Raw genomic sequence first — 17,722 nt, forward strand, 5'->3', positions numbered from 1 at the left:
TTTCGATTCAATCTAAAAAAGACATAACTAGAAAATAAAAGTAAAATTGATTAATTTTCAGATTCTAAATTCATAAAAATCTCTTCACTTTTGAAAAACGGGGGTTTATTTCTGGTTGAAGAAGTATCTAAGTTTCTGAAAATATTTTCTAGAGTGAACTACAACTTTCTCCGTCCCACAATAATTGTCACACTTTATTTTTTTTTTACCATAAATAGTAAGTAGGTCTCACATTCTATTAACTCACTTCACTCATATTTTATTATAAAACCAATATAAAAAAGTGAGTCTCACATTCCATTAACTTTTCCAACTAACTTTTCTTTACATTTCTTAAAATTTGTGCTCACAATAAAAGTGACAATTATTGTGGGACGACGAGAGTATCTGATTTTTCACTTTCGTACAAAAATGGTACCTAATTTTTGTTTTATATCGCTTTTGGTACCTAAAAATTACATTTTTAGTACTTGATGCTAATTTTCACCCTAAAATTCACATTTTAAATTTTTTGCCATGGATGGCATTTTTGGCCATACACGAAAAGATGACTTATTGTGAAGACGATGAAACGCTACTCAGTTGATAAAACGTTTTTTCTCAATCTAATAGGTTAGCAATTCAGGTCATCACGACAATAAATAAGGAAAATAGAGGTGGTGTTGTTTCTATTTTATGAAACATTTCAATTTTAATGGAACAACCCAAAAAAACGTTTCATTTTTAATGAGACAGAGAGAGTATATGATATACTAAGACTAAATTGTATTTATATTTTTTATTTTAAAATTTTCTTGATTTTAATTTTAATTCTTTATTTTCCAATTACTAGCATTTATTTTTGTAACGCTACGTCGAACCTCAATAAAAAATAACCATATATTTTTTACTAATCTACTTAATACTTTCTACTACTACTATTTTAAAGCTATATAGTTAATGTTTTTCTCTCTTTTTCAAATAAAAAATAACCATATATTTTTTATTATGCAGAGAAGAATAGTGAAAATAACTATTTCCTTTGCACTATTCTGCTTATTATGCGAATTCCTCTCTCCCTCTTTCCTTGTATGAATTCCTGTCTTATTCACTATTCTACTTCAAAGTCAACTTAAATTTCTACCTTCATGCAAAAATAAAAAAATCACTTTCTGGACTATCTGGAAATAGTTGTGCAAGAGTTGATTTTTTTAGGTTGAAAGAGATGGCACTAAAGTTCGTCTATAATGTGCTATATACTTGACAAAGAGAGGGTGAGAGAAAATGCATTCCGGTAGGATCACCTCCTCTACTCAAAAGTTCAATTCAAGATGGAATTAAGCCAACGAATAAGAGAACTTTTAGTGAATAAGTGCAAGCTTCGTTTCAAGAATTATCAAAACTTAGATCCTATCAATCTCATATTCAATAGAAATATGAATTATAACTCTATATATATATATATATATATATCCAAATTTTATCAACATTAAAAAATAAAACACAAAAAGTTTAATTTTACATTCTCACATTCAAAATTCATAGTTAATGTCATTTAACCAGTTTCAATCAAGACCAAATGTCCTTTGGTACAAGCTTCTAGACTATATCAAAGAGAGCCTTATCTTGGCCTTCTCTTTGCAGAGGTTCAATCAACATAGAAAAAGTGGCGGAGTTGAGTTTGAATCCCCTTGAATCCATCTCTTCCAACAATGGAATCGCATCCACGATCTTGTTCCACTTTAGAAGACCTTGCACAAAAACATTGTACGTCACAGTGTTAGGTAAGCAACCGTTGCTTACCATTTGCATCATCAAATCCTTCGCCTCATCCATCTGCCTCCGTTTGCAATACGCACCAACAAGAACAGTATATGTTACGACGTTGGGCTGCAAACCTTTGAATGGAAGTTCGTCGAACACATCCCTTGCTTGCAAAACTTTATCATTATGGCACAATCCCTCGATGAGGACACTATATGTTACTATATTTGGAATCACGCCTTTGTCTTCCATGGTATGTAGCATGGAAAATGCTTCATCAATACGATTAGCTCTGCAAAAACCATCCAACAAGACAGTGTAAGTCTTTACATCAGGAGACATTCGACGAGCTTCCATCTCTCTGAATAATTTGAAGCCATCTTCATCTTCACATTTTCCTTCACGAAATAAGGCCTCAATCATTATGGTATAGGAAACCACATCGTGTTCAAACCCTTTGGCACGAACCATAGCAAAAAGACGTGAAACTTCATCCACTCGCCCATTTTTGCAGTACAATAGCTCGTAAAATTAACCTTGATGCCGGATTCCTCTTGCCAATTGGAAAGCGTTTTCAGCTTCATCCATGTCTCCTCGGATACAATATCCATTAATCAAGCTTGTGTATGTAACAATGTCGGGTTGAACATCATTTGCTTCATAATGACCAACATACGCTCCGCCTCTCCCATCCTCCCCTCTCTGCAAAGAGCATCTACCAAAACACTATAGGTAACCACATTTGGGTAGATATTTTTAGCCAGCATCTCCTTCACCACGTCTTCAGCCTCGTTCCCTCTATTATAATGGCATAGCCTTTCGATTATTGAATTATACACAACATTGGGTGATATCCCCTTATCACCGAGAGTGGACAAGAGTTGGAGAGCATCATCCACTTTTCCATCCTTGCAAAGACCATCAATAACTATATTGTAAGCATAAACATCAGGTTTGCAGCTTTCGTTTTCCAATAGATTGAGCAATTCAAGCGCCTTGAAAGTACCTCCAGCTTTGCATAACCCATTAATCATAGCATTATACGTGCGTTGATTGGGATCGCATAGTTTCTCGGCCGACAACTTCCCCAACAGTTGTGCAGCCTCTTCGATCTTTCGAACCAACATAAGCCCTTTGATGAGTGTGTTAAAGGTCACCACTGTAGGCTCGTACCCGCGCTTGAAAAAACTGCCTAAAACTGCAAACCCGAAATCCAGTCTTTTCAGGCGGCAAAAGCAATCGATCGCAATACTCAGGCTGTAGTGATTTAGAGGAGGATCCCTTTTAAGCATTTCGTCGAACAGATGGAGGGCGACATGGTAGTGTTGCATCTTGACCACAACACTCAACAATTTCGTCAAATTAAAGACGGAGGGGCACGGCCGCATTCTTAGCATCTCCCGAAACAGAGTAACAGCATCATCGGCTTCACGCAAAGATTCGAAATCGAATCTGGGATAAGCTGAAAAGTGTCTAATTTATGGCTAACATTATCAAAATTGGATCTTGGTACAATAAATGACTCATAACGTGGAGAGGCGACGGCAAAAGTAGAGAATTTAGACGGAGAATTCGACAAAATTTTATCCAGAAATATAGCAGTATGTTTGGAGCTCATTCTTGGAATCTGGTTTTGGTATAGATATACTCCGTATCATATATCTTCTCTATCTTTTTCTTCTGTCATCCACAATATGAATAGCCCAACAATAGCCCAGCCATAGCCCAGCCACTGCCACATCATCAGCACTAAAAATCCTCCTGCCACATCATCAAAACAAGCAAATAGCCCAGCCATAGCCCAGCCACATACTATCCACATCATTATTAACAAATATATACAAAATAAAATAATTAAAAATAACACAATATACGGAATTAAATTTACGACACAAAAACGAGAAAATTCACTAATATTAATAAAATATAAAAAGTACATTAATTAAAAAAAATTACATAATTAAAAAAAACTAACGGCGGTCAATCCTCCGTGCCCATAAAACTTCGATTAAATCCTTTTGGAGTCGAATATGAGCCGTCGTTTGGCGCATGTCGGCGTGTGCTTGTAAGAGGCCGGCTTCATCGTGAGGTACCCCACTCCGTACGTTGGGGGCGGCCACGCCGTGGCTTGGACCGGCTTCATTATCGTCGTTGACCCAATTGGTCAGTTCGCCACCTTCATCTTCGACAATCATGTTGTGCATGATAATACATGCGTACATGATATCAGCAATGCATTGGACTTCCCACAAACGCGTTGGACCCTTAATTGCCGCCCATCGAGACTGGAGCACACCAAATGCGCGCTCCACGTCCTTGCGCGCCGACTCCTGCCGTGCCGCAAAGTAGGTCTTCTTCGCATCTCCTGGGATCATCGTGGGATTCTTTCCCTTGTAGCCGGACGTGTAGAACCCCTTCCAGGCTGCGGGACAGTTCTTCCAGTCCCAATGCATACAATCTATGCTGCCTAACATACCCGGAAACCCATGCTGACTCCCGTGCATCCGCAACAGATCTTGGCAGTCTTCGGGGGTAGGCTTTCGCAGATACTGATCACCGAATACTTCTATCACTCCCAGACAGAAATTCTTCAGACATTGCAAGGCAGTCGTCTCACCGATGTGGAGATACTCGTCCCACATGTCTGCCGCGCCTCCGTAGGCCAACTGTCGGATTGCCGCAGTGCATTTTTGAATAGGTGTGTGGCCGGGTCTGCCAGACGCATCGTGTCTGAAGCGGAAATACAGATATCGAGACTCCAAAGCGTTGACAATACGCATAAACAGGTTCCTGGTCATCCTAAAACGACGCCTGAAAAGGTTGGCGTTGAACCGAGGCTCCTGTGCGAAGTAGTCTTCGTATAGGCGCTGATGTGCAGCTACGTGATCCCGATCAATCACACTGCGGCGGTGGACCACTGGGGGAGGTCGAGGTATCGCCGGCTGCAAGGCCCTTTCCATCCATTGGTTTATCGCGTTGGTCGTATAGGCATCCAACGCCTCGGCCATTCGACGTTCGTACTCCTCAGCATCCCCTCCGCTACCACCACTACTACCACCAGCATTACTCATTTTGCGTTGTTGATCTTGAACAGAAATTAAGATAGAGAGAGTACTCGTTAAAACAAGTGGTGCGAATGAAAATGACGAACAAATCGCGTATATATAGTGTTTCGAAAAAAAAATTTATTTTTTCGCGCTAGGCGGTGCGCTGGGCGATCCGGGCGCTGCAATTGCGCCGAACGGACCGTTCAGCGCACCGCCCAGCGCTGCGCGGTTTCTCTCTCCAATCGCCCGCTGGGCGGCTGCAATAGATCGCCCAGCGAACCGCCCAGCGCCGGCGCTCGGCTGGGCGGTCGCTGGGCGCCTATTGTGGATGGCCTTATTAATATTATTATTAAGATGTTACAAATTACTCCCTCCATATGTTATGTTACTCACACTTTTTCTTTTTAGGCCATAAATTTGAAATTGATTTTTAGTGTAATTAAATTAGAATTTAAGTGTAATGAGACATCACTTAATAAAGAAGCTCTTAACTTAATCTAACATGTTAATTAAATACATTAATTCTAACTTAAACTATAAATAGTGTAAGTAGTTTGTGACGAGCCAAAACGGAATAGTGCAAGTAACAAGGGACGGATGGAGAAATATTTAATTTATTTTTAATATAATTCAAATTATAATTGATGCTTAATTATAGTTATAATTTTAATTAAAATTAATTATATAATAATAATAATTCATAATTAATAATTTTAATATACTTATTTAAAATATGAATCATATGATATTAAATAATAATAATAATAATAATAATAATTATTTTATCTTATTAATAACTAATCAATATAATTTTAATAAAATATAAAATTATGAATTATATTTATAATAATATAAAATGATTAAATTTTTTTAACTAGATGTTTTAGTCCTAAAATGATACTACTATAAAACAGTTATATTAAAAATATTCAATCAATTTAATTAGTTTAAACAATTAATTTAATTAGGTATTTTTTCTTTAATTTAAATTATGAATGTCAATTAGGTGTATGTATAAAATACTAAAGAAAAGAAGAAAATGAAGAAAAAAGAAAGAAGAAAGAAGAAAGAAGAGGGAATAGAAACTAAGAAGAAAAGGAAAGAAGAAGGAAAAAAAAGAAATCACATTTTTGGTACTCCCTCCATCCGACACAGGTTTTAAGAAATGTAATAGAAAGTGAGTTGAAAAAGTTAGTGGAAAGTAGGTCCTACTTTTATATATTAGTTTTATAATAAAATGTAAGTAAGAATGGGTTAGTGGAATGTGAGATCTACTGCCAAAAATGGCAAAAGTGAAAGGTGACAAATTTTTAGGGACGAGCAAAAAAGGAAATATGTGACAAATTTTCAGGAACGGAAGGAGTACTGTTCAATTGAAATTTCCAAATATACCCTCTATGACTCAAAAATCACATAATTAATACCTAGAATTATTTTTATCACGAAATATAAAAAATGATATGAAATAAAGATGAGGTATCATTTTTATGCAAAATAAAAGAATAAATATAGTTTACTCTACTATTTCGTATCAAAATGTAAAGATTGAAATTACTTTGACACTGGAAAGGGACATGGGTCCCGCTAGACGACAACAACGAGAAAAAGTAGTGGTCAATAATAATGGCCCACGTGTAGGAATATTACAGGAAAGCGGTACTAGATATTTCAAGGGCAAAATAGGAATTCCTGAGCTTGAAAGTCAAAGGCAAAATCAACGGTAATTCATTAACGCGATTAGGTTGGCCAACGCATGTGCTTTATAGGCTCCTAAAAATTCAATAGAAATTATTTTTCGAAAACTGGAACGAAGTTATTGATTTTATAGTGTTCTCGACATTAACGATTTGAATACTGATCAATCTAGAATGTTTAGCATAGGATGATGATATTTTGAGAACTTTTTTTAAAGTGAGATCATAGAACCAAATATATCCATCCATTAGATATTAATCCAACGATCCACACGCATGCCATATTAGTTATTTATAATTCTTATTATTTCAATGCGAACCGTTAATATTGTGTGTCATAAACTGATATTGTGTGTCATAAACTGATAAGTATTATGCATAATATTGGTATATTGATGTATAATAGTCAACTTACATCTTATAAATGTTAATAAATAGTAATATTGGTATATTGATGTATAATAGTCAACAGTAGGTGGAATATGTTGGCAATTGAAACATAAAATGAACATAAAAAATATCTCACATCGGTGTACACAAAGAGCTTAATCCACTATATAAGTCTCATGGGCCTCTCCTCCTATCACCAATTGATTTTAAGATGAAACTCATGGATTTCTATCATGGTATCAAAGCGGCTCGCCGACTGTGGGTCATATTTTACTGACCCAGCAGTATATCTGGGCTGAAACCGAAAAAAAATGACTGACCCAGCAGTATAACTGAGCTGAAAATTTGGGCCAGTGGTCCAACCAATCGAAAAAAAAATTGGGCAGATTGACCAATCGATCATAAAAAAGTCCAACCCCTCCAAGATTCACCTTGAAAGGTTTGAGGGAGAGTGTTGACAATTGAAACATAAAATGAACATAAAAAATATCCCACATCGGTGTACACAAAGAGCTTAATCCACTATATAAGTCTCATGGGCCTCTCCTCCTATCACCAATTGGTTTTAAGATGGAACCCATGAATTTCTATCAGAAGAAACTGATATTGTCCGTGAAAGAAATTGATATACTCTTTTAGCATGAAAATATGTTGATATTTGATTGTTTTTCTAAAACTTATGAACATGATACAAAACTATCTTTAATTTAATAATATATTTTTTAAAAAATAATGTAATTTAAAGTGAAAGAGTTTGTGGAATTCAAAGCCTTTGGGAAGAGATAAATTGGCTACCTTCAACTATCTATCACCTATATTTTATCATTCATGTGTATATTTTATTTATATTTGTGCTATGTATATTTGTCCAAACTAGGTACCAAATCATATGAACAATTAATAGATCAAATTCCTATCAATTAATTTATTCTGTGAATATGAAGCTTCTGACATTGTCTGTAATTTTTAATTTTTGATTGAAGAAATGATGCTCAAATAAGCATCTAGTATCTGTCATCAGTAGTTTTAAGATATAAGAGAATAATATCTTAGAACTTTTCATGTTTGTCTCTGTCGATATTACTTATGTAATGTTATAAAACATGACAAATCACAATGGAAATAACATCATTGTGTATAATTCAGATTGTAACGCTGCAGGCCATATTCACATAGCAAGTATACAACTATTTTAGATTATGTATACTTTAGAATCGATTAGATTCAGAGCCTCATTTAATGTTTTGGAAGTTTCTTGTTTAATTCAGATTTGTAAGTCTCTTGCTTATTTAAACTTCACCTAATTACCTTGGATTTGTTTCTATTGATATACTAAATTCATAATTACTCCAACAGAATTAAATACACAAAAGCAAAACTGGTAAAAGAACGAGCCATAGAATTATTTTCTTCAGTCAATAACGACAGCCACACGGTTTATCTCATTTTTTCTCAAATGATACTATATTTGATATTCAATTATTCAGATTTACAGTAAGATATTTGTGATGTTGAATTTGATTTATGGTGCGAAGAGACGCATATAAATACAAAGACATAGTAATTCATTGATGAGAGAAGAGAACACAGGTCTTCAAGTGTGTGTGATTATTACTTTTGAGGAGGGGCAATTGACCCCAAATTGATCTATCTCTATCTCTATCTCTATCTAGGGTTTGTTCATCGGAATTTCGATTCAATTTCCCGTCTCACTCCACGCAAACCCGGCATCGGCGGTGTTAGGTATGGAGATGATCAATGGTGTAACAGTGTCGGACGAATTGCTGGGGACATTTGCGCCGATAATCGTCTACTGGATATATTCCGGGATTTACGTCTTGCTTGGCTCACTTGACGATTACAGGCTGCACACGCGCAAGGATGAAGATGAGAAGAATTTGGTCTCCAAAAACGACGTCGTCAAAGGTGTCCTCCTCCAGCAGGCGGTTCAGGCCGTCGTCGCCTCCCTTCTCTTCGCCGTAAGTAGTGTTTTTTTTCGTTTACTTTCAATCGGTGTTGCTGCGTTTCTGTCTATGTTATGTGTTTCGCCGATGATTGTATATGATTTTGTTGACTTTGAGGATGAGAGCTTGTGATTTTTGTTGCTTGTGTGAGCGTGTGCAAGCTGCTTTGCTGTAGATTTGGAATCTTTCATTCTGCGTTTTGGGGTTAAAATTGCTTGTTGTATAACGGTAGGACTGTTGTATTTGCGAGATTTATCGCGAATTTGTGATCATATTAAATGGTTGATCAGGGGGGTGTAGTAGGTTATCCTTGTTCTGTTGTATGGAAATTGGAATTGCTATTGATCATTGCTGTTGCCTAATTATCTGGAGCGATCATTGGATTGATAGTATGCTTGAAGATGAGACACTGAAGCATCAGATACTTGAAATATTTTTTCTGTTGGATGTGCTTTGTCTTCTTTCTGATGGCATTTTACAGTGACTCAACTGCCTTTTCTTTTGCTTTCAGTAGACGCGTTCCATGATTACACATTTCAATTTATTGAATGCTTACAACTAAAATTTTGGACAATATTCTTGTTGAAGTTCTCTAAAACGCTTTGGCAAACGAGCTTATAAATGCTGCTTAAGTTGTTGGGCTTGAATAAGCCAAACGTCAAAGCATTTTCTTCACTGGAGGAAGAATTTATGGGAACTGACACATATATATGAACTATGCATATTAATAATCCATGATATGTCAAATCTTGTTGTGCATTCAATAATTGCCTTGTTTTGGCTAAATGAGTTTGAGCATATATATAATATATGCCTTCATAAAAGTACATACATTTAATATTTTGTCCTACTAGTGATTTCTTTGGCTGATTCTTATGAAAACACCCTATAAGTATAAATAACTCCCGCGCATCTAACTTTTTATAAATTTCCACATCTCCAATTCAAGTCTCACATCAATATTTCTGTTTCCTCATGTATTCTTAATCTACTGGTCGTAGATAACTGAAAATGCAATTGAGTCAGCATAGTTATTTAAAAGGTTTTTTAAGGGATTGTATCTTGCTTGTTTGGCATTTGACCACATGGGTACGTTGTTCTTGAATCTTGATTAAGCGGAAAAGTTGCTTAGGTCTTACCTACAACTCCATTACCTTCAGAAAGAAACCGCTTGACATTTGAAGTTGCTTAAAATGATACCATACCAATTTGTCTTCTTCCGACGGTTTTTTCTAGTTGAACAGATCAAATGTGATAACATGCGATTCATCTGTGTCACAACCCTAAACTAAATTGAATGTAAAAAACAGCAGTTGATTATAGAGTTTATGCTAGAAAAATATTATACTCCACTTTGGTGGTTATATCTAGAGTGTCAGTACTCTCTGGGGATTGTTTCTTCATCTCCAGATTCTACCAGGACTTTTAGAGACATGCTTCAGAATTATGATATATTATCAAATAACAACGATAGTTGGCCCATCTCATAATTATTTTCTCGGGTCTGCTGGCATTAATTTCATGCTAGTTTCAGTGGTGGTAACACACTTTGATGGCTGATGTGTTGTTATGAGGATTATCATATCTGATACCTAGTTATGGATTCACTTGTGGATTGTTGCAACTCGCCTACTCTAGGAAATTAAAGCTTTTGTAGGCTGTTTATTTGTCGAATGACGGAATGAGGTATCTCATTTTTTATTTAGTTTGTCGATTAGAGTAAAATTTGTCCAAAGCTATTGTAAGATGCTCATACCCTTTTTAGTCGGTCCGCTTCAGTTAACATCTATTCTTGACATGCTGTGATGCATTTTTTAAGCAAAAGTCTTGCATACTGGAACTTCCCTATGTGAGATAAATTATAAGTAATCAGTATCACCTTAGAATATTTGCTGATAAAATCTGTTTCTTTAACCATGTAATCGGGGTCTGTTAAAGTTGTGTGGCCTACCACCTATATAGACCAGTGTCTTCTCAGATATGTTAAAGACTGGATATTCGTAATAGCTTTCTGGCTGTGTAGTTTATGATATTTTCTGACTGTACTAGTTTTCATTTAATTTATCGTGCCTCTTGGAGGTTCTAACTTTATTTGGATACTTTTGTGATCTCTATGTTTTCCTGATCCTGCCTAATCAAACTGAACTAGTGTTAGCTTAATCATCAATTTTACATCCGCATAATTATCATTATGCTAGTAATCCGTTGTTCAGTTTATAATGAAGTATACCATGCAGATTACTGGAAGTGACAGTGATCCTGTGGATGCTCAGCCGACCTCCCTCATTGTTCTTGCTCGGCAATTCTTGGTTGGGATGATGGTGTTAGATACCTGGCAATACTTTATGCACCGCTACATGCACCAAAATAAGTTCTTGTACAAGCACATTCATTCTCAACATCACCGGCTGGTTGTCCCCTATGCATATGGAGCTCTGTACAACCACCCCATTGAAGGTCTGCTTCTGGACACGGTTGGTGGTGCTCTATCCTTCCTCGTATCAGGCATGTCTCCTCGAGCTTCTATCTTCTTCTTTTCATTTGCTACCCTCAAAACAGTTGATGACCACTGCGGGCTATGGCTACCGGGCAATCTCTTCCACCTTCTCTTTAGAAACAACTCTGCCTATCACGATATCCACCACCAGCTCTACGGCAACAAGTATAACTTCTCGCAGCCATTCTTTGTGATGTGGGATAGGATCCTCGGCACTTACATGCCGTATTCGCTTGAGAAGAATGTCGACGGGGGCTTTGAAGCACGGCCCTCGAAAGAATATAAGGAAGAGTGATTTTAACAATAATCACCGGCTGTAACATTTGTGTATCACTATAGGATTTTGTTTTTTTTGAATTGTTACGTTTACCTTGACTAGTGATTGAGTGCTTTTAATATTCGTACATATACATACTTAAATGTGTGTTTTCTGATTTTGGTTGCTGTGATATAATATCATTTCCAAATGTTTCAGATTGTTAGTTTTCTGGTGAAGAACATGTGGGATTAGCACAAACCTCTCTCTCTCTCTCTCTTTGACTCCAGCTTTGGCGATTGATGAAATATTAATATATAACAATAGGTCAAAACTATGTTACAAGAAGCATTACAATAAGGTCATAGCTTAACTTCTACTACAACACAACACAACACCTTGAAAACTGGAGCTACAAAGCATAACAAATTAATGGTCTGTTCTGTTTTCCTACCTCAAGGGACACACTATGCTCGAAATTTCCCAGAAAGATCGATCACAAGCTGCAACTTACAAACCAACCCTCCTGGTTAATAATGAGGCCATTCACAGCAAGATAATCATAGACCATTGTGGCGTTCAGAGAGCGAAACAAGATCTGTATGCGCGACCAAAGAATTGGTGACGGAAATCATGCAGCCCATCGAGTCTATGCAGAAGTGGAGTTGCCCACCCAGTATTGCTTGACTGCTACCATTATCTTCTGAGGTATGAGGGGGCCATCTTCATGATCCATCATTTTGGAATCCCACCTCATACCTCCGATGATCTTCTTCACCTTCACGAGCACATCCACTTCGTCACGGAATATGACTGCACCTTCAGGCCTCAAGATCCGGTCCATTTCTAACAAGATGTCCTCAAAGTTACACCTGCATCCATAATTTAGTTACTATATAGCCTTGAATGAAAGAAAGATTTCGAGCAGCCCTACATATTTCATCTCGGAAAGAAAACCAATCCAATTTTCTTAGAGTAGTGTGCTTTTCTAGGCCTAATAACAAAAAGCTGAGGCGTAACAGATGCTTACTTGTCCTTGTACAAGCTGAAAACACCATTAGCATGGATGAGATCATAGGTCCTTGGATATGTAGAGAAGGCTTCACACCTGGCAAGACAATTATTCATTACAAAAACCCGTTATGTCTTGCAGAGAAAAAAGTAAAGGCGTGGGGAAGAGCAGCGTAGAATGCAATCAGAGATGGAAAAAGAGAGCACAAAAAGAGACGACGAACTAGAACTAAAGGTCATCAACGAGCACCCAAAGAAGCTAACATCTTATTTATGAGTATAACAATAGAACACACAACAGAGTTCCAAATAAATGCACATCTCAAGTCTAAACTTGGATTGGCATCACTAGAGTTCATTTTATAACCCTTGTCCTTAGTAACTCAATTCTAAGTTACGAGCTTGATCTGTTGGTTACGAAAATTAATGTAGGAACATCTATCATGTTAGCTTCCTAAATGCTTAATGGTCTAACTAAGATAGGCTTAATCAACCAAAATAACGAAAGCTTAACTCAATCCGGCGGGGCAAACATAAACCCTATTGACATACATCGACTAAAAGATGATTCAAGAAGACTGAGCAAGTGAGTTTAAGAGCATGTGCAATAGTATGAAAAATAATTACATAGTACAAAATAGAAAGACAATGGCGTACGTCGTACCAGTCATGATAGATGCCAATCAATCCTCTCTCAAATATGACACCAAGGGTACTTTTCTCAGCAATTGTCGGTACTACATTCATGACCCACAATTTGGGAGATTGAAGAGCAGCAGCAAAGCCTCCAAGGCCAGCATTCATATCCATGATATTGCGATACCTTCCAGAGTCGAGAATCTTGATAATCTTTCTATAGGCATTCACATGCTTTTTCCATTGCTTATTGTCCTCGAGATATGCCTCAACAGAAACTCCAGCAATTGAAGCACTAGCAATTCTTGGTGGGATGGCATAAAGCCTCTCGGGGAACGGCCTGAGATCCCCAGACAGTTCTTCATTGTTACCATTGTTAGTCTGAGTAATACATGGCTCCACTTTCTTGTACCTGAAATTGGAGGAAAGTAGGAAACATTATGACCGGATAGTTTTGAAGCTTCGGTTTGAGCCCAAATTTTTGAATGACTATCTATCTGAATAAGCACCGACAACATGGACTTGGTCATGACATCTTCCATTATGTACTTGCAAAATGAAAGATTCATACCAGACATCATCAGCATCTTCAGATTTACAGATAGTGGCTCCTGAATTTTCTTGTGCAGCACGACAGGAATTGACATCCTTTGATTTCTGCCATACTGCAATTTCACCAATCTCGGCCTTCTTCTCCCAGCAGAGAAGCTTAGCAACCTCTTCAATCTTTCTTTGTTCCTCCTGGAGATCTTCCATTGGGCGTTGCCATGCCTTATAATTAGTCTTCCAATTGATGGGAGGCCCCGAAAGCACCCAATACCCACCAGGTCTAAGCACACGATCGACTTCCTTCATATAGAGTCCATCTGTAAAGAGAGAGGGAGAGAGAGAACAAAATCACTAAGCACCATAGGTAGTTCAAAGATAATAAAGATCATTCTCTTTCGTGGTGCGGGCACAGGAAATAAACAACAAATATAGTAGATCTTACCATTGACACCCCAAGGTATAAGACAACGCGAACAATGAGCCATATCAAATGCACTTGACGGATATGGGGTCTTAATTGTTCCAAGAACACCAATGACAGCAGGGACGCCCCTTTCAAGAGCAAACTGAACCTGGGCTTCATGTGAGTCTCTTGGTGCAAACGACATTGCTATGACATTTCGTTTCCAGAGATATGCACCCCAACTAGCAACCTGAAACATAAATTACAAAATAAAGTTAACCCACAGATATTTTAAAGCATTGCAATAAGAAAATACATAATATTCAAAAGACAATCCATTAACAATAGCCAAAGACACTAGACTATAGTAACACTTTTGTAGCGCCCAACATACCCCGCAACCAGTGTCCAAAGCCGTCCTAACTGTTCCATTTGCAATTGGAATGACCGAAGCAAGCTGGTCAATGTACTTATCAGCTCCCTGAGGAAACTGTGTTCCTCCCCCAGGAAACCTAAACACATTCCCCTCGTACTGGATCCAGTTCTGAATGGCCTTCTCGACAGTCAAGCTTTTGTATGGAGCGTTAGCATAGGGAACATAATCACGACTCTTTGGCCAAGGGAATGGGGCCACATATCCTTTAGGAGCCGGAATAAGGCAATGCAGCTTTTGTTCTTGAGAAGGGCAATGTCTCTCGCGGTAGAACATGTTCTCCCTAGGGAAAGACATCGCACGTCTTTGATCTTGGCAGGGGGTATAATCAGTGTACTTAGAAGGACAAGGTTTGTACACCGTCACCTTGGAATCAGAATCATCGATTACCCCAGCTTCACCACCATGATGGGTTTCAAAATTGAGGTTCGAGAGGATATTGCAATCCGATCCACTCTCAGCCATCCGGATAGCTATTCTGTCCCCTTTCCCAAATCCACTTCTCTGCCATGCTCCTAGTATGTAGAAGAAACAGCACAAACCAGCTACAATAAAGATTGACACCGAACTCCTGGTCCTACCATCCCCCAAATGATGCTTGTTCGCCATCATGGGCCCTGAAACGATTAACACTACTGAAATTTAGTGAAGACAAAAGAAAGAGTAGCATCAATCCAAAGGGGGGGTATTTTTTCCACATCTACTATGAAAAGCTTCTGCATTTGACTAATGATAGAAACAAGCTAATCAAGCAACTATAAAGATTATTAGCTACTCCACATCTTTTCTGCAAAGCTAAAGCAATCGATCGTCTGTGTGGTACACTGTCAAAAGTTTCATCTTGAATGTTCAGTGAAATGGAAGTGGATCCATCGATCAGTTGTACAAAATGCAACAAAACATCATCATTTCTTTGCTATAACTTCAAAAGAACAGTCCAGGAGAAGCTCAACAGTCTAGAGACCGCCCCCCCCCCCAAAAAAAAATAAAAATAAATCAACAATACCTTAACAAGAAGCTAATAAATATGCACCTTAATCAAAGTTATGAGCACCCAAAATATTTCCCACAATAATATTGAAAGGACAACCCAACCTCAAATAAAACTACTCCTTATCTTATCTTACCTTCTCTTATCCTAATCCCAAATGAATCCTTAATCCCAGATACTAATGGGATGCCCAAATACGTTACAAAATTTCGCTTTAGCCAATTCTGAAATCAGAGGAATAATTGGAACAAGGGTATCGAGCTTCTTAATAGAATTATTGAGTATTTTTCCTCTTTCTTTACCTTCTCTTATCCCAATCCCAAATGAATCCTTAAAAAAAGCAAACAACAGCCATCGCGTTCAGAGAAAGAAACAACCTTTACTAAGCCCATCAACAGAATTAAACAGAAGACACACGATTAGGTAACTAACGTAGACAAAAGAATGTAAAAAAAACATCAAAATTCATATACCAATGGCATCGGTTGATACACTGACGCGAAACGCTGATTCAATAAAAGCTTGTATCTTTCGGTTTGTTGGAACTCAGGAAATGCAGAAACCGGATCCAATGCTCAGAAATTTGGGATTAAAATAAAGAATTGTAAAAACCCTAATGATGGTAGCCGAAAAAGTGCAACCTAGAAATAATCGAAATCGTTCAGTTATTATCGCCGTGGTCGGATTATTTGGCCGTGTGTTCTTCTTCGTATATATAAATGGACCTCTCCCAATTCAACACAAAGGTATATACTGACAATCTTTGTCCGGCAAATAAATTTCTGGTGTTTGTAAATTCTTAAAAAGGAAAAAAAATGAAAATATATAAAATGAAATGACGTTTATTGGTAATAATTCAAAATAGGATCTAGTGAATAGTAAAAAGGCTAATAGCAATAATTAGCAACTAATTTTATTTTAGTAATAGTATAAGTTTGACTTGAATGTATTTGTACTCCAACTCTTTTTAATCTTACTATTCTCTTACTTAATTTCTATTACAACAATATCAATAGAAAATTAGGATTCAAAGCATTATTCTTGAATATCGAAGATTATAATGTGGACCGTGATTTACCTTACTGAAAAATATTAGTACAGTAATGATATGAGATTTTATATAGCTATGATATACCGAAAATAATATTATCTATATTGAAATTAGTTATACTGAAAGATTCAGTATATTATATGATTTGTATTGACCAATCCCTCAATAGCAGGAATGGAAAAAAGGCGCTGAAGAGGTCTGAAGTACACTCTAATGGAGTCGAAAGTCTTGACGCACTCTTATGTTGATGTATCAAAATATATTGAATAAGGTTGTCATAAACTACAACGAGAGCAAATCAGCACTGCCCCCCGACATGATTAATTGCAATTATATGTGCAAGCATTAGGTCGGGGTGCAGAATGACCTCGTCAAGTTTGTTAGTAAATCTGCTTAAGATATGATCTAATTGCCATACTTTTGTCGATATTCTCCAAAATTAAATGAGATTTTCTTCGACGAAGAGAAAATTACGTTCATGTCAGTTTGGTTTCCCAGAACAATCCCAAATTTTGCAAGGGTTTTGAGATTACTAGTGTCTTCCCTATGAAAACCAAAGTTTCCGCCCCCAGTCTACCCACGATGGAGGAAAATCTCAACTTCGCATTGTCCCCGTGCCGGAAAATCGTCCCGTGGGGAACTAAAGCGGCTAAAAAAGAGCGAAGGGAAAAGATCTGAGCAGTGAAACCACCCGATCCTTTCCTATATAAGTATTATAGGCAGTTGGACAACCTCTCTTGCACACTATAGTGCTAAAGCGGCTAAGATTTGCATCAAGCTCTACTAGCTCAACTTAAGGAAGAAATATTGAGGAATCAAGTAGAATTTTAATTATGTATTTTCCTGTTTTGGAATTTTAATTTTTAATATTTGCTTTGTAGTGTTATCTATTTAAATTTATAATTTGGATGATGGTTAAATAATAAAAATATAATTAAAGTTATAATGTGAGTAGAGATATGTATAAAGCTATAAGATTGTTGTTCTGGGCCCTATGCAGAAATTGTAGAAAATGATAATGTAACAAAGTTATTGTATAAGTTGAAGTACGAGAGAT

General features: G+C 37.0%; 2 protein-coding genes and 1 pseudogene across 3 annotated transcripts; 1 reads left to right on the plus strand and 2 right to left on the minus strand.

The window, feature by feature from the left end:
• Positions 1 to 1,476: 1,476 nt before the first annotated feature.
• On the minus strand, positions 1,477 to 3,379 carry LOC121769059 (annotated as a pseudogene).
• A 4,911-nt stretch (positions 3,380 to 8,290) lies between these two features.
• On the plus strand, positions 8,291 to 11,817 carry LOC121767232 (sphinganine C4-monooxygenase 1-like). Its single transcript, XM_042163458.1, has 2 exons — positions 8,291 to 8,853; positions 11,076 to 11,817. The coding sequence occupies exons 1-2, from the start codon at positions 8,620 to 8,622 to the stop codon at positions 11,628 to 11,630; spliced, it is 789 nt and encodes a 262-aa protein (XP_042019392.1). The 5' UTR covers positions 8,291 to 8,619; the 3' UTR covers positions 11,631 to 11,817.
• A 73-nt stretch (positions 11,818 to 11,890) lies between these two features.
• Positions 11,891 to 16,393, minus strand: LOC121767231 (probable methyltransferase PMT2). 2 transcript variants are annotated; one of them, XM_042163455.1, is made up of 7 exons: positions 16,088 to 16,393; positions 14,585 to 15,240; positions 14,230 to 14,440; positions 13,810 to 14,104; positions 13,267 to 13,650; positions 12,622 to 12,699; positions 11,891 to 12,463 (listed from the first exon to the last, which is right to left on the minus strand). In XM_042163455.1, the coding sequence occupies exons 2-7, from the start codon at positions 15,233 to 15,235 to the stop codon at positions 12,241 to 12,243; spliced, it is 1,842 nt and encodes a 613-aa protein (XP_042019389.1). In that variant the 5' UTR covers positions 15,236 to 15,240; positions 16,088 to 16,393; the 3' UTR covers positions 11,891 to 12,240. The 2 variants fall into 2 exon arrangements, with proteins under 2 accessions (XP_042019389.1, XP_042019391.1); XM_042163457.1 differs by having other exon boundaries at positions 14,585 to 15,255.
• Between the last annotated feature and the right edge of the window lie 1,329 nt (positions 16,394 to 17,722).

This window comes from Salvia splendens, chromosome 15 (genome assembly GCF_004379255.2).
Source record: "Salvia splendens isolate huo1 chromosome 15, SspV2, whole genome shotgun sequence".
Classification (NCBI taxonomy): domain Eukaryota; kingdom Viridiplantae; phylum Streptophyta; class Magnoliopsida; order Lamiales; family Lamiaceae; genus Salvia; species Salvia splendens.